The sequence below is a fragment of the Molothrus aeneus genome, chromosome 4 (assembly GCF_037042795.1).
Source record: "Molothrus aeneus isolate 106 chromosome 4, BPBGC_Maene_1.0, whole genome shotgun sequence".
In the NCBI taxonomy this organism is placed as follows: Eukaryota; Metazoa; Chordata; class Aves; order Passeriformes; family Icteridae; genus Molothrus; species Molothrus aeneus.
In genome coordinates this window covers 55469335-55495302 of record NC_089649.1, presented here as the reverse complement: position 1 = coordinate 55495302, position 25968 = coordinate 55469335, and the positions used below count along the sequence as shown (strand labels likewise).

At 39.3% G+C, this 25968-nt stretch overlaps 2 protein-coding genes and 1 long non-coding RNA gene across 5 annotated transcripts in view; 1 reads left to right on the top strand and 2 right to left on the bottom strand.

Moving 5' to 3' along the window:
- Positions 1–1365: 1365 nt before the first annotated feature.
- Positions 1366–5545, bottom strand: LOC136556132 (uncharacterized). The gene is made up of 3 exons (XR_010783580.1): positions 5236–5545; positions 4444–4666; positions 1366–1497 (listed from the first exon to the last, which is right to left on the bottom strand). It is a non-coding gene; the product is annotated as an uncharacterized lncRNA (long non-coding RNA).
- SOD3 (superoxide dismutase 3) lies at positions 5235–6714 on the top strand. Its single transcript, XM_066549179.1, has 2 exons — positions 5235–5359; positions 5798–6714. The coding sequence occupies exon 2, from the start codon at positions 5814–5816 to the stop codon at positions 6537–6539; it is 726 nt and encodes a 241-aa protein (XP_066405276.1). The 5' UTR covers positions 5235–5359; positions 5798–5813; the 3' UTR covers positions 6540–6714.
- A 700-nt stretch (positions 6715–7414) lies between these two features.
- Positions 7415–25968, bottom strand: part of CCDC149 (coiled-coil domain containing 149) — a 51667-nt gene continuing 33113 nt past the window's right edge. Inside the window, exons 10-14 of one of the 3 annotated variants that reach the window (XM_066548538.1) lie at positions 21094–21170; positions 19700–19732; positions 15969–16076; positions 10939–11523; positions 7415–10314 (exon numbers count right to left, since the gene is read on the bottom strand). In XM_066548538.1, coding sequence (XP_066404635.1) covers positions 10940–11523; positions 15969–16076; positions 19700–19732; positions 21094–21170 — 802 coding nt within the window. In that variant the 3' untranslated portion in view covers positions 7415–10314; position 10939. The remainder of the gene's footprint in view (positions 10315–10938; positions 11524–15968; positions 16077–19699; positions 19733–21093; positions 21171–25968) is intronic. The other 2 variants (XM_066548540.1, XM_066548541.1) reach the window with 2 other exon arrangements.

Sequence of the window (25968 nt, the reverse complement as noted above, 5' to 3'; positions counted from 1 at the left end):
TGCACAGTCCATAGGAAAAGGTGATCTACTTAACACAGGAGCCTACACAATTTAGGAGGAAAGGTTAAAAGAATGGGAAATGTTTAGCTGAAAGATGGAAGAGCCATTGGTTCAGAGCTAAACTCTCAAGTCTGACTGTGGCTGTTGCAAAGAAGAGAATCTGTCCCCGTGTCTGTAGTACAATCAAAACAGGGGTTCCAATCTGCAGTGAGAATGAGGCTACAGAGCTGGAAAACTTGTAAGAGAAAGGACAGTCAAGCTGCAGTTGATGGCAGATTCTTCAGCAATGATGTCTTTTAAAAACAGGATACAGAAGCCTAAGTCTTGATTTACTAAGCCTTGATTGGTAAGGTTGGTCTGGTGTCTCTAAATCCCTTTCAGACCATAGCCCAGATACAAACGAAGGGTGCTGACACACACAAAGAGAAGGCAGGGTATGGCCTGTTATCAATGGCTGTGTCTTTTTAGTACACTAAGGGTAGAAATATCTGAAAATTATTCTCAGTTAATCTGTGATGATCATTAGATTACTGAGACAGCTGCTATTAAGTGTCACAAAAAGAGAACTTTCTTTATATTTAGTTATTTGCAGGTAACCACTGCTCATAAATGGGACCTAATGGTCCAGTATTCCTATGGCTCCTGAGCTGCAACTTGAAGCTACACAGAGAGCTGAAGTTGTGCAAATATGCACCGTGTATGCAATGTGCACTTTGAAATTGAAAAACCCCAAGATATTTCCATTTGTGGCCACTGGGCACTGAGCTTGAAAAAAGTCTTGTGTTTATTTCTTGTCTCATCTCAAAGAGCAAATCCCTCATCAGATTAATGCTACAAAGAGGAAAGGATAAACATTTTATAAAAGAACAGGGAATAAATGCAAACACAAATAATAACCTGAATTATCTGATAGCTGGGCTCCATCCCTACTTTTTACATTACATATTTATATTTTATATTTGCATGTGAAGATGAAATTCAGTTAAATTAGGCTGACAGATTTAGAATGAGTTTCTGAATGCAGCTTGTTCTGAAAGCTTACTTACACATCATCTCATGAAATGATTTCTTCACAAGCTATTAAAGAGGAAGAATTTCAAAAATTTTTCAAATTGGCTGACGCAGAGTAGTTTGACAGTTGCATGAGCTTCTATTTGCAAGAGAAATTATTCCCCAGAGAGAACAGTGCTGTTTCCCTTTTGTTTATTTATTTGAGTTTTGTTATGGGTAATGCCCTGAATAGTTGGAAATGCTTATAGCTCTTTTGTAAGAATATTATAAATGGATGCTTATCTCAGGCAGTAAATATTTTTATTTCTTTAAATAGAAATACCAAGTCAAGGAACAGGATTAAACAGGAAGAATAACTCATGACCAGCAACGGATCTTCCATTTGCTACAGAAAAATGTTTCATTTGATTTCATTTTCTTATTTTTCTTCATAGGAACTGCAAACCAGTTGCTCCATCATAATTCCTGCGGGATGGCACCAGAGGCCTGCCAGAGAGAGAGAGAGAGAGAGAGAGAGAGAGAGAGAGGTCACAGGCCGTGAATGGCCAAGGCCACAGCGCCTTCATGGCCACCCCGGCTGCACTGCTGCTCTCTGTGTCCTTACCCTGCCCTGCCAGCACTGCTGCTCTCTGTGTCCTTACCCTGCCCTGCCTGCACTGCTGCTCTCTGTGTCCTGCCTTGCTGGCTGCACTGCTGCTCTCTGTGTCCTTACCCTGCACTGCTGCTCTCTGTGTCCTTACCCCACCCTGCCTGCACTGCTGCTCTCTGTGTCCTGCTTTGCTGGCTGCACTGCTGCTCTCTGTGTCCTTACCCTGCCCTGCCTGCACTGCTGCTCTCTGTGTCCTTACCCCACCCTGCCTGCACTGCTGCTCTCTGTGTCCTGCCTTGCTGCCTGCACTGCTGCTCTCTGTGTCCTTACCCTGCCCTGCCTGCACTGCTGCTCTCTGTGTCCTTACCCCACCCTGCCTGCACTGCTGCTCTCTGTGTCCTGCCTTGCTGCCTGCACTGCTGCTCTCTGTGTCCTTACCCTGCACTGCTGCTCTCTGTGTCCTGCCTTGCTGCCTGCACTGCTGCTCTCTGTGTCCTTACCTGCCCTGTCTGCAGCACCACAGATGAGAGCAGCCCCGCAGGCTTTGGCTGCAGACCCCAGTGCAGGTACCAGGACCCTCTGGATGTCACACGGGGCAGGGGCACATGGCACACACCACACCTCACCAAACTCAGGACGTGGAAGTTTGGCTGCCTTGCAGTCTCCAACTCCACACAAATGCTGCCTGCTCCTGCTGCTGCCTGATGAGCCACCAGCACAGCTGGCTCCTGTGACTCAGAAATGGCAGAAAGTGCCCAAAACCAAAGGGGCACATCAGGTGCCCAAGGATCTCGACTGTTTCCCTCAGACTGCAAATGACCCCTTTCTTTCAGCTGCTCCAGATGCTGCCATATGTGGAGAAAAGCAGTCAGCTCCATCACTTACTCCCAAAGGCATAAAAGTTTCCTTGTCTGGGTGTTGTTTTTATGGAAAACCATTCTATCAAAAAACCAGTGAGAGCAGATCCGACTGCTGGAGACACAAGAAAGGAGGCTACAGCGTGCTATAAAAGGATTCTCCCCTATGCAGTGTTTTCCTCATCATGTTTAACTCTGTGCTGGACAAATCAAACAACAGGATGTCAAACAGCAGAGTAATGCAATAGGAATGGTGTCATTGCAAAACAAGCCAACCAACCAACCAACCAACCCTGAAGGTCACAGCATGGACTGAGAGCTTGTGAGCAGAGTCTGCTACAAAGCTCACTGTAGAACAAAATTCTTCCTATGCAGTCCAGAGAGCCTTGCAGAAGTTGTTTCAACTTGTCTGTCTTGTATAGCCCAGGCATCTTTAGGACATTGCTTGAAACTCAGGATACAAAAGATCTCCTAGAACTGGAACAAAAGCAGAGGTCTATTTTTTTTTGAGCAGTGATTGTAACACAAGTGCATGGTCAGGTCACTGTGGGCTTTCTTCCCAGTAACTGCTGTCTGCTTTAAAGGCTGTCAAGCCCATTATTCACACCTCTTTGTAACCAGAAAATTAAAACACAGGCAGTGGGTAACGACAGACTTTAATGATACACCTGGTTAGTACTTAGTGACCATCTTTCAGGCTCAAAATGAATGCCAAATCACCCTGGCTATTGCATTCCTTGTAGTTATCATCCCTTCTCCTTTTCAGAACACATCTTTCTGACAGCGGCCCACAGCTACTATTTCCTTTTCATTCTCTGAAGTGCAGAGCACTACAAATACATCATTTCGCTTTGCTGCAGTCCTTTCTGTCCCTTTGATCATCTCCTTTACACCTTCTGCATTTCTCATGTGCAGTACATCAAAAGAGAGCAGCAAGTAGGTTTTTCCAGGGACAGAATCCCAGCTGGCATAGACAGCACAAATGCCAGTGCAGTCAGAAACATTGCTGGATTTAAGCCAGCTAAAATTCTGTCCCTAGTATGTATCTCAAAATGCCTTAAAATTCAATAAAAGCTTTACAATTCTCTTTTTTGAGTACTGACTGCTGCCTCAGGAACTCCCTTGTGAAAGTATTAACCTCAATTGCAATTCACCACTTTGTGACTCGAAGAGTAAACAATGAATGATGCTCCTTTCCTCCTTCCATTTGTTGTGACCCCTTAAAAATGGTTTATGCTGCTAAGAAGTAATTTTTCTAATAGTACCTAGACTGGATGTTTGCTTCCTGTATTTTACAAACTCAAACCTTTGCATTTGGCTCGTCTTAGCTGAACATTTTTGTGTCCATTTATAAAACTTGATTATAAAACTTTCAAATGCTTTAAACCTAAGCAATTTCTTTGTTTCTACACTGCAAGTATGGCCTTTCCCAGCTCAGAGACTGCCAGTGAAGGAAGGTGGGAAGAGCTGCAAAGGAGGTGGTGTTAGACTTGGGGTGATGGACAATCCTGGCACTTGGCTTCTCTGAGGGTTCGGCTCCCTCTGAACACTGCACAGTGCCCGGGAGCACAGAGATCTGAAAAACTTGTAAATACCCTGAAGAAATACCAGTTGTCCTGTTTCACTGAAGCCCAGAGCTAAAGTAACACATTCAATATCCCAATATTCAAAATTGAAGTTAGTTAATTCTGTATTTCCCTGGCTAATGATCCGAGCAGTTGGCATTCCTTTAGCTCTACTCTCCCTCATAGATAAAGAAAAAAAATTGTTTCTCTCACATGACTGAGTATCTTGGATCTGATGTAGTGTATGATGTTGGTAAGATTAACACACACAATTTTACCATTGCAGAAGCTGACAGTCCCATTCCTTACCCAGCTGGCAGAAGACGTGAACTGGGAAAAGGGATTTTCTCTGCAATTTTCTTGCATTGAGAATTGTTCCAGACTAGTAAGAGCTACTCTTTTCTCTCCACAGAAATCTCACCCTGTTAAATTGATCTTGTGACAGCCAAATCCACATTTCAGCTGCATCAGTAGGAAGTGCTGTGGGCAGGGCAATGCCCCTGAGAGGAGAGCATTTCTTAGTTCATGGGATGATGAAACATACGTGAACTCTCCGTGCTTCTGAGCAATTTCTCTGCGCCTCAGTCTGATGTTGCACTGCCTCAGTACCGCTTACTTCTCTCTTGGGAAAGAAATCACTGCTCCTTAAAAAAAAAAGGGGATAAAAAGCAGAAGGGCTTCAGTGGAGCAGACATAGAAGAGCAGATGCTAACTAACCCCAAAACTTCAGAGGCATTCATTGACATGTACCCCAACAATTACACTTTAAACTGTTTCTAAATCCACAAAAACTTTTGTATACATCCATATAGAACAGTTTATGTTGCTCAAGCACCAGTTTTCCTTTTGATTATTGAAGAAATAAAAATGCAAACTACCTCCAGACAACCAGCACACAAGTGAGCAAACCGCCCAATTGTGCCTTAATAAAGCTTCTCCCTCTCCCCTCCCTGCCTGCTCAAATTCACTTGTTTTAGATGAGTGCATGAAGTCACCAAAAGGCAGATTAATTTCAAAGTTTCATGGCTTTTTCTTTTTTTTTTAAATGCCTGTGAGGACCGAGTCAGACTAACAAACTCACCAGGAAAGGATAAAACATTCACCCTGCCCAAAGCAAAAATGCCTAGAACTTTCTCCCCTCCCTTCCTTCTTTCCCCCGTCCCCGCCTCCCTCCCCTCCCACATCTCTCCCGCCTCCCCTGAGCCAGCGTTACCTAATTTCCACACAAACACGCAGTTTCTGTCAGCATCACCTCCACGCAGCTCTGGCCTTATGTCCGGTCACATCTTGGTATAGGGGAGCAGAGGTGACGAGCTACTACTGAGGGGTTCTGCAAGGTAATCAACTTGTTGGATTTTTGCTTTTTGTTTGTAATGCCTTACTAATGGTTAAGTAGATGGACCAAGAAAAACTCCTGGCAAACTGCCTTGCTGGAATTTGTTGAAGTAGAAAAACCTACTTTTCTACAATACAAAAAATACAAACTCAGAAATAGATTTTAAAACATTTTGGCTTGCTTGCTTCCTGCAGGGAAACAGATGTAGTTTTTGAGATCAAGATCTAATTTCAAATATGTAATCACTAGAATTTCTTTTAGGCATGGGTGCCAGTTGTATGTGTTTAAACACACGTATGCGTTGTGATTGAGTTTCAGTTGATCACATTGGACAGGTTTAGCAAGCAGCAGTCCCCTGGGACCCTGCTCCAGCTGTTTCACTCAGCTCCCCACCACCGGCTGTGTCTGAATTCTTTGTATCTTCCTATATCTTTTGCAGGCTCGAAATTGCCAAGATGTTTCTGATTCTTTCTCTGGTCACTGGGCTCACCCTGTCTGCCTCTGGTGTCATGACAGACAAGGAAACTGACCCACGCCAGGAGTCACTGCATGAAATACAGAAACAAGTGAACGACCTCTGGCAGAATTTGCTCTACCCAGTAACACGTGGTAATGACACTGATGGGATGATTTACGCCACTTGTGAAATGAAGCCCAGCTCCAGAATAGATGCTGACAAGCCACAAGTGACTGGACAAGTCTTATTCAGGCAGAGTTACTCATATGGAAGACTGGAAGCCTTATTTTACTTGGATGGGTTTCCATTGGATAACAACCAATCCAGCAGAGCTATACACATCCACGAGCTTGGAGACCTCAGCAATGGCTGTGATTCTACAGGGGGACACTATAACCCTTTCAGAGTGAATCACCCTCGGCACCCAGGAGATTTTGGCAACTTTCTTCCTAAAGAAGGCAAAATCAGAAAATACAAAACAAACCTCCTTGCCACAGTCTTTGGTCCGTATTCCATCATGGGCAGATCTGTGGTGATCCACGAGCAGGAAGATGACATGGGCAAGGGCAATAATAAGGCCAGTTTGGAAAATGGAAATGCTGGGAAACGTCTGGCTTGCTGTGTGATTGGGATAAGCAACAAGAACTTGTGGGAAGAGAAGCTGCCTGAGGTTATGGACAAGAAGAAGAGAGGGCTCAACAGAAGAACATACAACCAGGCTTAGGTGAAGTCCAAAGTGCCAGCTACAGCCTGGGCAGCACAAAGTAACTCGGGCTGTGCTGTTGCCCACAAAGATATATGGCTAAAGGATTCCTATTTGCTTGCTCCTCTATGAAATGTATATCACTGTTGTAGAGCTTCCTTTATGTAAGCCATCAATAAAACCAGCATCAGCTCAACACTGTGAATGTTTTCTTGAAGGAGAAAAGATTCCCTTTGATGCAGTTTGGAAGTTGAATGTATGTAAGCAAGAGTGCAGATGGATAGGGTGCGTGGGCTAAAGAATCTGTGCCCTGCAAGGGCCTTTTAAGGGATTGTTAGATACTAAAGGAAAAAAGTACAAATTTGCCTCTCATTAGACACTCTTCTGTAGTTAGGTGCCAACTTGAAAGCAGAAAGGTCTCCATGCTGTTAACAGTGTTGGGTGTTGTGTTGCAAGACCTTGGTAGTGGACTTCCCCTAGAAATAAGGGGAAGTACAGAAATTTCTGTGTTGAACTTGAGATCCATCTGTTATTCTGCTTCTGTAAGTCTCCAGTCTGTTCCTGTTAGTACCAAAGTTATATACAAAAGTTATAAAGCTGCTTAGGTAATGATGATAAAGTTAGCAGATCAGGGAGAAATATTATTTTCAAAGCAAAAAAATACTGAGTATTTTACTTCATACAAAACTGTAGGAACAAAGTCAGTTTGGGCTGGGAGAAGTGACGGTGAAAAGATTTAAGTAAGATAATTTTCAGATTTAAAACTTTCACTTAAAAAGGCTTTACTTCTTAAATTTAATACAACTCAGAATATTAAAACACCACCCCATGGCTATCATTCATCTAATACTAAGAAGAGAAAAGGAAACAGAAGAGAAAAGCAGGTAGAACAAGTGTATCAGTAAATAGTTTTATTAAAGATGACAAAATTTATTAATATAGTTTAACCACATTGTGCTGTTAATCCAAGCAGCAACAAAAGACTAGTTTGCAAATAAATTAAACTGCATAATTTAGAAAGCAAACTACAAAACAGAAGCTATCTTTTAGATAGCTTAAACAAAATGCTATCTTTTAGAAATGCAGCAGATTTTCAACTTAATCTCAGTTAAGATTTTGAAATACATTCCTGAGCTCATAGGGATTAAAGAAATTCCACTGTCTTTATTATACAAATTCCCATATGCTTAAAAATAGTCTCACTTAGAAAAGAAGCAGCATTCTAAAAGATGCTTCTTAATCTGTCATTTTCACACACTTATTTTACAAATTCAGTTAACTTTATTTTTCCAATAACCACATTATCATACTTTCAAATGAAATCTTTCTCACACATAATGCATGACTTGACCTTTAGGTACAACAATCTCCTTAAAATGAGTTTGTGAAATGCAGCTTCCCCATACTCGTGCTACACAATTCCCTTCCCAGTTTTCTTCCCCAAAGCCCAACACCAAAAAGGCTTACATGTCTGGTTGTGATTTCTGCACTTCTAAAGTAGGAGAAAAAGGGAACACAGGTCTTAAAAAACAAAACCAACCCCTCCAAATCTAAGGTAAGAGTTGAGTCCACAAAAAACCACAAATTTACTGGGGAAAAAAAAATCATTGCTATATTAGCACAACGATATCAATTAAAGCAATATCCAAGGAAGATACTGACAGGAATATTTAATTACTTATCACCTAGTGCAGCAACAATGTCTTACTTTTACAAGTCTCCTTGCTTTGAAGTCTTGTGTTCCTGGGAGAAAGCTAAAAATGTAGCTGGAATACACATTTGCTAGAAGAGAAAGGAAAGGGCCAGTATTGCAGCAGTGGCATCCCACTGGAAATGAGGTTTTCAGGGATCTATGTATCTTACTGGAATTTAGTGATTGCAAAGATTTAAAAATTACATCTAAGAGGGGGAATGGTGTGAGGACATTTACCAAGATTCCCTAATTGTTGGGTTGTACACCAGTATGGTCTCACAGAAAAGACATCCTGAAAAGAATCAGCACATGAGGCACGAACAAGCTGTAGATCCAGCACTGCTCCAACCTTACACCAAGCTCTTCATTAACTAATAGCATTAACTGGCTGTTAAGGGACTGTGAGCAAAATACTCATTCTCACATCTCTGGGTCAGGAAAGACACAGGGCAGGGAAATAGTAAAATACCCTCAGTGTTTCTGAGCTCAACACATGAAATCTTGACCTTCTTATTTGCTTGCCTCAGTTCTGACTGCACTGATATTTAGCTATGTGCAGGATCAGTCTGTGAAGGATGGAAAAAATACATCTCAAACAAAATGCTACTTCATGTGACATTCAGGCATTACAAAAAATCCTGCACATTCTCCTGGAGATTTTAGTCTCTACAGCTATTTTTCTTCTGACTGTCATGAAAATGAGTCAGTAATGCAGTCAGTTAGAATTACTGGGAACATCTTAACACTCTTTCAAATATTTAAACTCTTGGGGTTTTTTCAGGTAATGAGGAATTTTAATGGGGCACAAGATAACAAAATAAAAACTTTTTACTGCTTCATGTCTGTAATGCGCTTAACTATTTATAAAACTTTTGTTCCTAAAGACTGCTGCTTAACATCAGTGGAATGCTGCAATGTCCAATTACCCTTAAAGACAAAGTACACATATTTGAAGAGCACTCTAAGTATGGCTTTGTATCCTGCAGACAGACACTGAAAGGGTTACACAGATGCACCTGCTAGGGAAAACACATGAGAATGGAGACAAGCCACATTTTTCACCTTCTGACTATGACTCCTTATATTTATATGTAATAATTTACATACAGCCTTTCTCCTGCTGAATACAAACTGTTCATGGGCTCTGACACCTTGATTATGGCAGCACCTGCTACCTCATCTTACACATACAGAAGAGTTTGTCAGTACTGCTAATATAAACTCTCTTTATGCAGTAGCTGACAAGTGGGCTGTAAAAACTTGCAGCTGGCAGTTATTTGTCAAAGAAGTACTCAGTCTGGGAGGGATTTCCCTTTTTATTAGTAGTATTTTATTAAATTTGCTTTAATTCTCTCTGATTGGTTTCAAGCTCTAGGAGTGAGAAATGAACATTTACAGACAATTAGGTCCCAAGCCAGCAGAAAAATTGCCTTGACGGCTGCTGGCCCTCAGAAGTTCCACAGCTGCAGAGACTATTCCTTATGCTACAAACAGGAGAGGAAAGACCTGCCTCCCCTTCCCCAACAGCTGCTAACTTCAATGTTAAGCATTCCCTCGTTGCTGCCTTCCTAGAAGCAGAGTGGCACAGCTCCAGCATCAGGACCAAGCTAGGGAATGACACAGCAGCTCCCTTTCCCCCAGTTATTATAGGAATGTTTATCTATGACTAAACCTCTTCAAGAGAAGAAGTTTAAAAAAGTGGCAACAATACAAATAATCCTTCTATCGTAACATAGACTGGTGAAATGAGGAGGAAAGGAAGAGTTACCCTTAATTGCAAGTAATAAGAAAATAAAAAAGACATAAAATTCCTTTAGAAAGGAGAGCACAGATGGACTAGGCTGAAACCTATCACCCATTAACCAAGCCCAAGGGCCCATTCCAGCTCCTGTGAGTAGAGGAATGCAATTCCAGAAACTGACAGCCAAGTAAGCTGGACAGGACATCACTGGTTCTCCTCTTGCTGTTTTCTCTGCTTTAGAACAGCATTGCTGTTTCTTACAGTAAGACTTCTGGCTTCTCTGATGATGTTTCCTTCAGAGCTTCATTAAATTGGGCTCTCAGTATCTGGTGAAATAACTTGCTTCATTTTCATGAGATGAGCTGGGAGAGGAAAGGAAAAATTTTGTACAGTTGACAAAATACAAAGGTATAACAGTTTGTAATGAGAGAACTATATACATGCAGGGATGGTTTTCAGAAACTTCCTGTAAGGGAACAGTGATCTTATGCTATGGCTGTACTGACAGTCACTGTATGTAAAGAGAAGGAGAACGCAGTCTGAGAAAGAAGCAAAAGCTCACAGCCTTAAGATGCTTCTCTATTTATCACTCCAAAATTTTCATCCTTGAGAGACATTTCTCAACATTAAAATACAGTCCAGCACTAGGACCATACATGTTTCAGGAGCCTAGTGATAACAAGATAAATCATTATCACTGGCCTCTTTCCTACACTAATGTAAATGACATCAATCTATATAGAAACTTCAAATCATTACAGAAAGCCAACATGACTAAACCTCATCATTAATTCTTTCCCGTAGGTAATTTATGGTTTTGCTACACTACAGCTAGAACTAACAGAAAAACATTTTTAAAAAGAATTATTAACAGTTCAGTATAAAATAACCAACCCTACAGCACAATATTTTACTGATCATATCTGCAGCAGCACAGACACTGCACAAGGCTTACAGTGAGATGCTCGAGGGCCTGGATTTCATACCTCAAGCCAAACTGTTATCCAAATATTCACGGTTTTCAGCAGCATCAGATGGTTTCTTGTTTTCAGATTCAGAGAGCTCCTCAAAGCTGTTATTTGTGTCTGCAGTTTGAACACTGAGCCCTCCATGCCTTCCAGCATCCTCAGTATGCACCACATCCATGGTGCTGCTGTTTTGATCCTCTCTTTTATTTGGAATTTCACAATCTCTCTCTAAGGTTTTGTCATTGTCTTTCAGGGCCTCAGTTTCACCAGTTCGTTCATTCTCAGAGTTTGAGGGATCTGTGGGGTCAGATGGATCAGGGCTGGAAAGTGGGAACTCTGCCTCTGATGAATCATTAGGCTCTGCTTCAACTCCCACGTTCTGCTCCCCCACAGGAGCGCCTCCTCTTTTCCCTTCCAGTTCTGCAACTGTCAGTTTAATTATCTGACTTCCAAGCTTGTTTATGTCTTCTTCCTCAGAAGGTAGCTGGGGTAATGAAGGGTAAAAATGTTTATTTTGGATTCTGTTATTTAAGTTTGTTCCCTCTGGAGCCACAGATTCAGTTGCAACAGCATAAGTTTCATCACGTTCTCCCTTCTGTTCTGCTGAAAGAGAAATGGAAGAGCAGGACACTCAAATAATTTGGAGGCATATTTGTTATATATCTGATCTGAAGAATATTACTACCAGCGCTGGATCACAGAGATGTTTATCTCAGTAAGGAATTTTTAAGAGTGCTTCCCCATCCCTCCCAGGCCTATTTCTTAGACAATAAACAATCAACCCTAAGTTTCTTGCTGGACCTGGCCCTGTTTTGGAACTCCTCTTTTCCTAATACCAACAATTCTAAAAGCCAGACAGTACCATACTCATACTGTAGAACAGCAAGGTCAGGAAAACTTTTCTAGGGGAATATCAACTCCAAGCAAGGCACTTAGCTATGGAAATTTTTGGCATAGCTTACCATCAATCCCCCCATCACTACCAGTTTCAGGGGTTAACACAAGCTCCATTTATCTGGAGCTTTTCACAGGTTTTCATCCAATAATGAGTTTTGTTATTGTTCCTCCAACACTTCTCCAAACATAAAAGATTATTTTGATTAGGGTAACAGTGTAAAACGAAGCAGCAGCACAAGAATTTTAAGTATAGCATTATACTAAAATGCAAACACTGAGAAAAGAATCAAAATAGAGAAAAAATCAAGGTGCAAACAAACACCCTTGTGAAAAATGTCCTTTAATGTGTCCATTAAAGGCAGGAAGCCTCATTTAAAAAAAGCTTGCAAAGTAAAGTAAGAAAAATTAGGAAATGCCAAAAATAAGTCTGCCCTGAGAGCTTAAAATTACTCTTGTTGTACAGACACATTTCATTTTAGTATTTAAGAATTTACTCCATTTCTCTCACAGGAATCCTGCTTCACACAAGAATGGGACTGCCTGGCTGCAGAGGACCAGCCTACTCTCTCTATCATACCTGCCTCACTTAGAATTTGGGAGCCACTGAGTGAATGAGACCAGGGCTGGCACCAGGGGAACAGACACTCTTTCTGCCATCAACAAAGCTAGGAATGCAACTCTGAAGAGCTGAAATTTAAGTCTGTGGAAAAGGTAGGGATAAATTAACTTTCAAAAGGTGATCACTCACTGGATCTAAGCCTCATTATCTGAGAAGTCAGCTGGAAAACTAGGAGCTTGTGCTGTACATCAAAGTGCTCCAAATGAGCCAAAATGTATGTACCTCCAACTAGCACTCCAAATTAGCAGGGACTCTACCTTCCTCTTTGCATGCCTCAGTTTCCTCCCTCTTACAGTAGAAAACCACCAACCTATCACCTTGCTGCACTCTTCTGAAGATAAATTGTCTCAAAGCACTAAATCACCAGAGAAAAGTTCATAGAAGAACAGCACTGCTTTCTTCGGGGAATGCCTGAAACAGCACCCAGGCAGTACAGCAGGGACAAGGCATTCAACAATGGAGGGGAAAATCCCTGAGCAGCTGTTCATTAGCAGCTGAGATGCTCAGGTACAATCCATCCCATGACACTATCCATCCTGTGCTGTGGATAAAGGGAGATTTCATGGCACAAGACAGGCTTTAATTCATATGATTGTACTCTGTCATTATGCATGTTCTCACAGGAACTGCACAGTAGATCCTACAGACATCCACCATCCAGCTTAACTGAAACAATGATAACAAGTGCAGATTAAAGGAGGCTTTGATGAGACCAGGGTAAGCAGATAGACTGGATAAAAAAAGCCTGCAAAAGCCCTCTGATTATCTACAGATCTAGCCAGAGCAACACTTGATGCATTATAAAAAGTTCTGATGAAGAGTAAGTGTTTGTTCAAAAGCTAAGACGATTTCTTGAGTTAAACAGGTATCAAATGCTACTCTTTAAAAGGCCACAACTGGCCAATGTGACATGAGATCTAATACATAACAATAAGTAAGAATTTCATTGTTATTGTGGTTATCAACTGTTTTCACTCAACCGATCATTCAATTAACAGGAAAATAAGAGTGGTTTTGTTTTTATTTCAGTAATACTTTAACCAAGAGCATACTTGTTGGATGAATGATGGTGGAAGAACACACTCCTGTTTTCTTCCAGTTGTCAAGGTACCCCAGATTTTGGAGGTACATGGTATAGATGAAAAATTGCAATATGCACCAAGTTCCTAAACCTCAAGAGCAGTCATTCTCTGTGCAGAGTGGTACAAAACATATCTGGGTACCATTCCCATACAGATACTGACTGCAGAGGAGTTGTGTTACTCCAAGCACAGGGATATGCCCTACAGCTGAAAACACACTGCTTCCTTTTCAGGCTTTGAAGGGAAAATGGCAGCCCCAAACATCCTTCAGAAAAAGCATCTGGAACATCTGGAGCAGCAGGTGTTGTGTCACCTACTACTAGAAACTATGGTGTCCCCTGCACAGCTGGTTGTAGATATGTGCTTATTTATGCCACCAAAAAGTTGACCCAATTTAATTATTACAGAGGTAACTTTTGTCTCAGTTCTCACTGCAGGTTATCAGATATATGGGGACACAGGTAAGGGGAAACCCAAGCTGTTAGTGTAGGCAGAACAGTAATTTCTTAACCTGCTTCAGTTTAATGACAGAATTTCTATAGGATGGTCATGGGATTGAGAGGAGAAAAGAAGGAGATGATCTACTGGGAGCTGATTCTCCCTATGACTGCCACAGGTCTAATCCTGGTCTGTCCTTTCCTATCCAAGGCTGTTTACTTCTGCTCTTCTCTTCCCCTGCTTATCTTTCTGTTCCTGCTCCATATCCCCTTCTTTATCCAGTCCCTATACTCACTGTGCCCATTTCTCATCCACCTTTGAATATTTTTTAATCACATCCTGCTTTCACTGCCAATATTCTGATTTCTCACTCCTGTGCTCTGACCTCTGCTCAGCCACATGCAAGTCCCTCCTCACTCAGACTTCCATGGACTTTGTCAAACCCCATCTACTCGAGTCCTGATCTTGGCCTTTCTTCCCACTCTGCTCCAGGTTTTTTTCCCCTCTAAGTTTACTTTATCTCAAAGGAACGGTGCATACAGAGTTTTACCAGCACTGATGGCACAAAGTAAGCTCAACAGAATAACTTGTTTGTTTTTAGCAGATAAGATTTGTAAGTGAATCATGTAGAAAGAGGTAGAAACTCCAGACTGCTTCCTCAGGCTGGAAACCTTTTCCCTAGATTTCCAATTCCTATAATTGTAGATACAGGAAACACTTGCATATTGGGAAAAAACCAACCCAAATTCAAACATACAAAAGACAAACAGAGCCCACCAAAAACCCCACATGGTCATCAGTATTTAACACAAAAAAAAAAGTTATTTGCTATCTTAAAAAAAAAAAAAAGCTGACGTAGAAAACACAACATGGAAAGCTTCAGCCCACAGTTAAGGTTTGGCAGTGCCACAAAGCAACAGCAAGAGGGTCTGATGAGATGTGACAGACAGATCAGACTCCCCATCTGACCAGCCTGTAATCACAACTGTAATACCAGCCTCACCTAGGACAAATATGGAAAGAAAAGAGCATAATGCCACCAAGTAAATACTTTCAATAACTGCAGATTTAATTAAAAATCAACTTTTAAGTAGGTAAAAGAATGAATATTTATGAGTTATTATTACTCACCAGAGAACTATTCATTACAGTTTCACTTCTTATTTTTAGCAAAAATATCAGCTGATCAAGATTATAAAAAAAGATCAGCCTTGCTGTCACATTTTATCAGATAATGACATGGACTATAAAGTCAAAATTAAGCCAGAATCTATTTAGTTTCAGGACTAACAAATAAATAGTTTATGATGCTTCATGGTTAGCTGAGAAAGATCTGGGCCTATCATAGTGTTATGCCCATTAAAGACTTGATCCAAATGCCAATAAGCAAATATAATAATCCATCTCCCATCCATTATGAAAATCTAAGGAAAAACAAATCAAGGTTATCAGCAACTGTCAAATACAGCTAAGCTTGACTTTGGAGGGATGTTAAAGCTTGCTGCTGGAGAAGGATTTTTAACAAAACATGTAAGACTATGAAAAAAGCAGTCAATTTCTCTGGGAAAATGAGTTGGGTATTTCAATTTACCATGTGCAATCAGGAAGCCATTCATCTAGACATCACCTATAATGCAGGAAAGTGCCAAACCAGTTCCACAGACTGCTTCCTACTGCGCATTTTAACTGAGGGGAAAAGTGCAGGAATCAGTTAACTGCAACACAGATGGCATGAATAACTTCACACAGTGTCATGTTATCTGGCAGGAAAATTCTCTGCGGTGTAAGACCTGATCCCTAGCCTTAGCAATCCATTCAGTAGTAACTTTTCAGTCATTTCTTTGCTATTTGTACTGGGACCATCTATCTGTTTTACTTGTGGATGATGTATTCAATCTCTATGATCACTGAAACTTTGCCTCCTGCTATCCCAGCATGAAAATTCATTACATTTTATTTGGAAAGAAATGAGTGCTCAGCTCTCATCATGTTCTTACGTCCCAGGTGCTCACCTTGTACTTCAGTTCTCTGAGGCTTATCAGCAAACACTGACAAGGGTGACCTGGAGCGCTGTATCACAGGCAGGGCTGGGTCACTGAATGTTATCGTGTCCTTCCCACCTGCAACAACCACACTGTTAGAGCTGCTGGCTCACCCATTACAACCACTGTGCATCAGTGATGTTCCCCACAAATTTTTAACAATGATACTGAAAAGTACAGAACAGGAAAAGCATCTCAAATGATCCTTTCACAGCATGGAAAAAGAAAATACTCTGTACTGGAGCCACACTATGCAAGGCAAAGGCAGAAAAGCTGCATGTTTTTATCTGCAGTACTGAGTAAAGGCCAGATTTTGAAAGACCAGGTGCTGTATGCAGCAAATTGAATCAGCAATTAGAATTCAGTTAAAAAGTAATAATCAGATCATACCAAAGTAATGGATCACTTGCATGCTATTACCAGCAAATGTTCAGCACTGACTCTTTACTCTCTATTATTCTGTTTCATGTGATACAACCAGGTTCATCATTATGTAGCTTTATGCTTCAGATTTACATATTATCCTGCAATGCTTCCTTAAAAAAACCCTAAAAACTTCGCATAATTAAGAACTGAGGGAGCAAACAAGTACACATTGCTGGGAAACAGGAGGGATTTTAATCTGAAAATTCCCAAAACATTTCTGAGCATTTTAGTTTTAAACCAAATGGAAAAAGACAATTTTCCAGTTCTTTTGCAGACAAAATAATGCAAGAAACTCTTCATCTGAGGACTCTGCTGTAGATGCTTAGTGTTTACATATTTTAGCAATGCAGAAAGCAACACCTGCAGATCCTTTAGGAAGTCCTCCACTATTCAGGATGCTCATGTTTTTAGTGACTGACACTACCTTAAACCTAGAGGGGAAACGGCAGGAAATGTGCAAGATCAGCTAAGCGTGGTGTTTGTGTGGCCTCCAGAACAAGTGCCAACTGATAAGTAATGGCTGGGGAGGCAGCAAGACACTGCTCTATTTATCTCCATGAGAACGACATTTATGTAACAGCCACTTCGCCCCTCTAAATCTGTTAGTACGTTTCACCTTAAGGCAACATCCTAAATCTAATCACCCATCCAAGACAAAGACTTTCAAGAGAACACCAGGTCAGGAGATACCTGGAATAAATCCAGCTCTGGGAAAGTTCTGGTGCATACTAAGGAATAATGAAAGTCAAGCTGTTCCCATGGAGTCTAACTGGACCACTCCAATCCCTCATTCCTTTTAAGAGCACTGGCTGCAAATACCTTGATCCTGAAGGTAGTAATGATCTTTTTATATCCTTGCCATGTCAGGCAATACACTGCAGCAGTATGAATGCAATTAATGCTTTTGAAGCATGGATCTTGTGGAAATTTGATCCCCTGTCAAGTATGCATCAGAATTCTGCCTTCACCACACTCAGTAATAAAAAACAGAATTAACTAACATCAAAGAGGACAACCCTCCCACTGTAAGGCATAATTAATTAAAAACATAAAAAATGCAAAACAAATCCAACCAACATTTCAAAATGCAAAAGCTGCTAGATGAATGTGCTTGCCGTAAAAGTGAAGGAATTTTGTGTTGGAAGAACCAAATTATACAGGGAACTTGTGGTATAAATATACTCAACAGATATTCACGCAGTCAGAAGCAGCCACATACCCAAAAAAATACAAAAGAATCCAATGGAAGAAGTAAAAAGATGATGAATAAAAAAATGGGTGGCAGTTTTAATACGAAAGCAGAAACTTTTAAATTTATTTAATAAAAAAAGTAAAGCCTGAGCTGAAGTCCCTGAAGATTGCAAGACAAGCTTCACAAAAGGTACTTCTTGACTTTCCAGCCAGCATTTACAGAGTAAACACATTTACTTTACCATTTTTCTTTGAAAACCAGCCTGGTTACAGAAAATAAAGCTAAGCTCAGTATCCACACATCTTAACAATAGATGTGACCCAAAGAGTCTGATGAATATTTATTTATTAACAGCGATTCACATCCATTCATGAAGGAGCCACATAGGGGTACTGCTATACTACATTCTGTGAATCATGATCTGAAGCTGGATTACACACAAAGAATTTCAACTAGCTGCTGTGTAAGCTCAATTTCATAACTTCTATAGCTTCATGTTCCTCTAATGAATTTTTCAAGGACGATAGTGAAAAGTATACAGATCTCAAAATACATATAAGTTTTCAGTAATAGTAAATTTTTCATTTTCTTCTCCAGGGTTGGGTATTTTCTTATAACCTCTGCTGCACCCTATGCCACAGTAACTGGTTACAGCCAGAGCAGCTGCAGAGCCCTTTAATTCTACCCTGCCTCTGCTCTGTGCTGATTACTGCAGGGCAAGAGGCAGCATTGAAACTCTCTTATCATCCCACACAGAAGAAGGCTGAGTCATGGTTGGATCTTTCTTAGATTTTTTTTTCAGTGGAAATCTGGAATTTTCAGGAAATGATAGATTAAAAAAAAAATACAGAATTACCCATCTGAATGTCTAGTGACATCAGACTGCGAAAAGAATTAAATGGAGTTTATTATGTACTATCATTGAATACATTTAACTTATTTGTGTGCACATTTCGACCACAATGTAGCCAAGACAAAGCAAACAATTAAATGCTTCTGTGAACATCACATTCTCTGCTTCCTTCTTAAGGGAAACAGAATTATAAAAAGAAAATCAAAGGCAAACTTGCTTTCTTTTCAGCAATGAAAACAAACCTCACAAGAGATTCACTTAACTAAAGCCCATTTTCTAAGCAGGGCAATATAAGGTCTGGTAGGCAGAACTTCCAGAGGGAATGAAATTTTACCTTCTCAAAACTAAATATGCACTTCCTATTGATTAGCTTCCCCATAGTTCATTCATGGCTTTCTCAAAAAGCAGATGACAAATATATATGTCACCTAACAAAAAAACAGAGGCATTCAATATCTTTCTTCAATAGGATCAAGTATATAGACAGCATTTGGAAGATATTATTATCATGGTGACAGTGTGTGTTATAAATGTTATATAAACAATGTGACTAAGTAGGAACATTAACTTCAGATTAAAATCTTGCAATTTGTAATGTGCATTTATTTCAGCGCTAGAATGAACATCAGTTTTTATTTGCTTTTTTTTTTCCAGTGACAAAAAATTCCACTCACAACCAAATAATATTTTTTCACTCTGGATTTAAGACTGACTAGATGAGATACTCTCCATGTTCTGCTCCTCACCCAAGCCAATATTCAGCTGCAGAATCCATTGTGGTATTCCCACACTAATTGTTACACACTGCTGTTTTATGGAGCGGAAGCTTTACACACTCTGAAAAGAAAACTGGTGACCCACCAGGTGTTGCAATGCTCTTTTTGACCACCCCAGGATTAGAGTGCACTTGGAAACAAAAGTGCACTCCTGATTTAAATGGCAAGCAAAAAATCAAGAAAACGTCAGGGCTCAACAGAACTCACAATCCAGTGTAAAATTCCTTTAAAAATATTTAAGATCATCCCCTCTAACTATTTTCCGTAACGCAAATGAACTTTCATGTAGAGCAATCTCCATTTCTCCTGTGGTCATCTAACTCAATTGACTGAACATCTAAATCTACTGGATATAAAAATGTTCAGATAACATTTCCATTTATTTACATGCAATGACAATATTTAACGTACTGCTAGGATCAGTTACTAAAAAAATACGTTAAGCAGAACCTACTCCCAAATCCCACTGAGACATTGTAGCTCAGGCCTTCAGGCAGCAAAAGAAAGGAAGGAAAGAGACAGTTGTTATTGTATAAACATTAATTTGATGCTTTACCTACATAGATCAATACGGTGCAAGAAGTTCCCACTTCCATTTTTTAAAATACATTTTGTAAACATGAGAAATGCTGCATTTATTAGTGTAAAAATTTTATGGCACACTAGTCTGGAAAAACAAAACTAAACAAACAAAGCCCTACAGTACCTTGAAGCAGTGAGTTTGAAAGACATGTTTGTAGTAATGTACTAAACTGCATTAGCAGGGTCTTAGACAAACATTTCACCTTCATCTCTTGGAGAATGCGGGGAGGCACAACTGCACTAAGCACACTACACATGTTAGTGACTAACTGTGGAGAAATCCATGAAAACACATTTGGACCTCCAGTTCTGGAAACAGTCAAGCAGGACTGAGAAAGCCCAAACAGGCAAGCTGAAGCAGAAACACACCACATCAGCCCAAACAGCTGAATAGCATAGGTTTGTTACAAGGGCTCCTCAGCTCTGTCAAATGTTTCCTTCTAGATGTACAGGTTAGGTGGAAAAACCAGAGCCAAATAAACAGAAGCCTAAACCACTCTTTCCCACTCTTACTAGCACTGATAGGAATCTGTAAACAACAAAGCCTAATGATGCAAACACCACCTACAAAGTAGCATAATTTACAGTGGTTACAGAAGACACAATTAGGTGCAATGGGAAGAAAAGAAGCAAGAAAGTAAATGTAAATTAAATATTGCACATTTTCCTAACAACGATGTCTATTAGGAAGCAGATTAATCTCCCATTACTTGAGTAATTTAAAACCAAATACAATACTTAAGGGACTATAGGGAATAAGCCTGTTCTGGAGAGATGGACTAGAAAATTTAGAACCATTTACATTTCCAATTTCTAGGAGTTTATTATTCTACAGAAAAGCATTTAACAACAGTAAATAACAAAATCCATAGTTAAAAGAAGTACAAAATTAATGAATAAAATTGGCCGAAAAACATAATGACCAATGACCTGTGCATCATTTTATGCAATGTTTAAATAAAATAGTTCACTTTTTTTTTTTTGACTGCTGTCTATGGAAATAATTTGATTACTTCAATATTTAAACTGGTTTTTTAGTACTTTCCATGTTATTTTCAATACATATTTGACTTAAGAGTTTGCAAAGTCTAGTGATTTTTGCTTTCCACTTAACATTTATTAGACATTTCTAATTTTGCAAATGTGCTGAATAGAACATTTACCAGGTAACTGTCGTAAAAAAAAATCACAGCCAAACTTCTCTTAAATGCAAACATACCCTTGAAAACTAAATAATGCAAGCTATTTGCTTGAAATTTTACTAACCTGGAAGACTCCACAAGCCAGCAATTTCCAAAGTTCTTAATTTCTTTTCTAGTTCTGCCACTCGATTACCTAGAATTCTTTGGAAAAAGAATAGTTGTTATACCAAGGTAACCAAAGCCCAATTACTTACATGACTACAGTTGAATTTTTAAACTGGTACTTAACTAGTAAACCTGTATACAGTATGTAGTAAACCTGCATACAGTCATCTCTTTTCACTAACAGCAATGGACAACCTCTCCCAGAGTTAAAAGAATATCAAATATATTTGTCTAATCTATACCATGCTTTTAAAAAAGCAAAAGGCCTAGGATGTACTGGACATTCAATCTTTGCAGTAAAGAAAAAGAAAAGCAACTCACAATATTTCTATCTTCTTGCCTGTAAATATCACTTTATTTTCTTTATAGCTAAAACCAGAAGGTAAAAGCTACACAGACAAAATATGGAAAACTCAAGACAGAGCATCCAGACTGACTCTGAAGTTCCAAGACATATATTTTTGATAGTCCTTTATTCAGGGGATATTTTCTATCACTAAGATTGCTTAAAATGGTAAGGAAAATTTTTTCTATTACACATTATTTATTTTTATTTTTTAGCATTGAACTGCTTTCTACTTTACTAAAAAGCTTCAAGCTCTTTAGTGCCTTTATCACCCACTCAGTATTCACTGTATTTCTCGGGTCATGTCTTCTTTTGTATCTGACTTCATACACAAATACTATTTGCAGTTAGCTCTCCTGCAGGATTTAACTTTTAGTCTTAATTCTCTCCCCAGATCAAATGAGAGATTTCTATCTTGAAAAGAAGGCTTGTTTCTCCAATGAATTTTTGCAAGTCTTTCACAGGCACAGCAAGTCTGCTAGAGTCAAAATCTTTAAACAAATCCCAAACAATACTCACTAGACTGAGAAACATAGACAAGGCAGCAATTCTAAACATGACAGCAGAGATTATGGACAGCAAGTTTTACTCATCAAATTACAGCAACAGGATAAATCAGTTAAATTTGAACTGAATGCTGAGAAGCAGCATATCCCACCCCAGCAAGGCAATAGTGTCTCACTGTGCATCCCAGAGCTGTGTAACACTGCCCTGAGAGCTCCTCAGCAAGGGCTTTATGTGCAGACATTTGAGCGCACTGGGAATGTCATTACTGACAAGATGGCAGGTTCTGGGAAGGACGTGAAGAATGGCACACCCAGCAAATATCAAAGGGATAAAAAAATTGATTTACAAGGCCTAAGCATTTTTGAAATCTCTACTGTGAGGGCTTTGCAATGACACAATAAAAACCTATAAGCATTTTAAAGATTACAAAAGTACCAAGATGAGAGACAGAATGTAAAACAGAAAAAGAAAGCTTATAATAAACATCAAAGAAAGCACTGAGAGGTACAGGGGTGTGTGTAAACTAAAAAGAACAGCCCATCACATTCAAAAGCAGAGGAAAAAATACAAAGCAGTTATGTTTACTACCCCATTGAAACTCAGTATTTCAGTAGGTTAAAAAAGGTTATGATGGATTTACTACTGTCTTCTCCAATTAAAAGCAAAATTATTCAGGTCTAGATTTCACTTTCAGAATGCTTCCATCTGGTATGAGAAACTCAGCCTTAATAACACTATTTTCATAACCCTGGCATCCAGCAGTTGGGCTCTGCAGCACAACACACCAGCTGACAGCAAAAGGCAGGGAGCAGCTTTCAGGAAATTCTGCCTTGCACACTGGGAGCCCTTTCCCACCTTCCTGCCTAAGGCCTCACCAAGGGTCAGCTAAAGAACATGGAATTCCCCAGGCTGACAGGGGAACAGAGAGACTTGAAGTAAGACTTCTTCCACATCATGTTATTTCTGGCAGGGAGCTGACAAAACAATGTTGATTTGGCTAATGATTGTCACCACAAAGGAGTCAGAAGTTTAACACATCTAATCCTTATTATTTTCAGAAATAGTTCACCACTAGTTCCAGGGCAGAAAATGGGAAGGATGCTGCCCTCCCTGCCAGCTAGCCATACCACCTGTATCTCAGCCCTCTCTAAGAAGTTATTGCTACTGCTCTTGTTATTCAGGTAACAACAGCAAAGTCACTTTTTGCTTGATTATCTTAAATTTTATAATTTATTTATAATTATTTATAATTATTTTATAATTAGAAAATATTATATATTATAATTAATACATTATATATTATGTAATATAAAATACATTATATAATATTTAAAAATATTTCCTATATCATATTATATAGTTATAATCTAATATTGTATAATAATATATATTATATATTATAAATTATAAATTATATATTCTATATTATACATTAAAATTAATATATTATTTACTATAACATTAATTTTATAACTATAAATGTAATTATAATTAATTATAGCTATTTTTATAATTACATAAATAATCATAATTAGTTATAATTTATTTATAATTTATTTATTTATCAGCTGTACCACACTAGTTCTAATGGTTTTGGAGAGAATATATCCTGATAATACCTACCAAATCCTCTGAAGAGGCACTGAGTTATTTTTTTAACTTTTGTTGCAGGTTCTCATATAGAAGGATCATTTTGTCTCTCAGAACAATGCTTGGCAACAGTAGAGGACAATATTTAACCCCACTCCTTTCATTCAGGGAGAGAGCAAAATACATTCAGTGATGAGTATCATTCTAGCTTGCTTAAAAAACCCCATTATCCTAATACAGGTATGGGAGAAAAAAAACATAAAAAAAGCTGCAAATTCTTATAGCAATAAATTTTTGAAAGATAAATGTGTAAGCTATTCTGAACACAATGTGGTTCATCACATTTCTTCCTTTCCCCTGAGACCTCCAGATAATTTGCTACCTCCATACATGCTGTGGGAAGACAGAGCTGTGGTGGCCTGGGTAGGCCTACCTGGGTGGGTATTTTTAAAGGGACTGCATGGGCTGGTAGCACCCAATTCCCTGATCTCTTTTTTAATCTCTAGACACAGTGAACCAGATCCTTCAACTAAAAGAGAAGGATTATGTCACAGACACAGGTGATAGCTATTTCTGTTGTTCTCTGGTCCTGTGCCTAATGCAACAAGGGAGTTAGCATAAACTCCCTCCAGGATAAGGTTTTACAGAAATCTGTTGTTTGTGCAACAGTAGCAATGGTCCCACCTGAGCTCCCTTCACCTGACTTTAATTTAGCTCTTGCTGCAGAAGACATACAGCCTCATACAGACACCATCGCTAAATGCCTGTAAATAGGACTGTCACAGTCCCATATCTGGCTCTGCACCTCACATGGAAATGTGCTCAAGTTACAGACTGACACAATCCTTTTTGTAATTTTGGACATGACTGAACTTGCCCAAGTTAGAAATGTTAAAATTAGTGCAATATATCTAACCACCACAGCAGCTTTTACGCTGATCCAGCTTGCACAAGTGCTGGCAATTTCAGGAACAAATTGCACTAAAAAGAACAGCTAATAAATGGTTTATTGCTGGTAGAATAAAAAAGGATGTTTATCCATTTGCTAAGCAGAGTTAGGACAATTTGGTTTTGCATTTATGGAACTGTTTAATCTTGCAACACACTACTGCATAGAGAATTAATTTACAACTGCCTTTTCAAATTAAGCTAATGGGCTTGTGAAGAAAAACACAGGACGTTACTTGAACTTAGCATTAGTAGCTACCAACCACCTAGGAAAAACAATCTGGTTTTTTTCCACAACAACTTCTTTTTTTCTGAAAACTGGGGATAAAAAATAAAGGCTAGATTTAGCCTGCTTGTCCCTAGGCACATACTCCCACAGTTCCTTCTATCATGCCACATCTTTAGAAGAGAGGCAATAACAGTAGTGTGTCTTCTCTAAGAATAAGTGGCAATGGATTTTTTTAACAACAGTGGAAGAACAGAAAGTAAACTTCAACAGAACATCCAAATTCCAATCTACCCTAAAAAATCCACTGTCTTATTATGGCTTCAGTTATTCAGAAAGCAAATCCACCATTCTGCTATTGTAAACTTATATAGCCAACTCTCAATCTGCAAGCTACCAAAGAGGTCTAGACCTTAGAGTAGGGTAACTATATGGGGGAAAGTAAGGTCATATGGTCTGAAAAATCTCAATTTACTGATAGTGAGAGAATCACTACTAGGTCATTCACCCATCAAATATCAAATGCACAATTTTCTCCATGAAAAGAAACAACCACCCCAAAATCTCATGTTCTTTACCCAATAAATCTCACTTTCTTCAAACAACAATCTGAAAGGGTAAATGTGTCCTCCAAATATGCTCTTTGCACAGGGAAAGACTGCTGCCTTTTGATTTATGTAAAACTTTTTATCACTACAATTCTCTCTAGCCTCACATCCTTCTCAACTTCCTATTTTGAATGGAGAAATGTCTTCAACAAAAGAATGCATCTTCTACTAGTACCAGTTTATGACCCTGTCTGTTTAACTTGTGCACTGATCATACACTCACATCTAACCTTCTCCAACAGGTGGGCAGTTTCTTTCCCATTTTCACAAGTCAGCAGACTTTTAACTTTTTATATGGCAAAAAAGTGCCCTTATTTATTTGCATCTCAAACAAAGGATGTTCTTCCTTGATGTCCTACCTGCATTTCCCTTTTTCACATTAAATTCTTATGTCTTAGGTGTTTCCACTTGTAGTGGTTCCCACTCCTCCTAGCTCCTTAATAGCTTCTTTAATCCACCTAAAGTCAAAAGTGACAAAAAGATTGAGAATACCACAAAGGAATGTTTTTGAGGCTCTTCACTCAACTTGATCAGGATTTATCTATATTTTTCTCCTGAAACATCCTGAACTGAATATAACACTACAGTTCTGAGAACATTCCTGACCCT

Excerpts from the sequence above, each read along its gene's own strand:
- SOD3 (XM_066549179.1), top strand. The coding sequence starts at position 5,814 with ATGTTTCTGATTCTTTCTCTGGTCACTGGGCTCACCCTGTCTGCCTCT.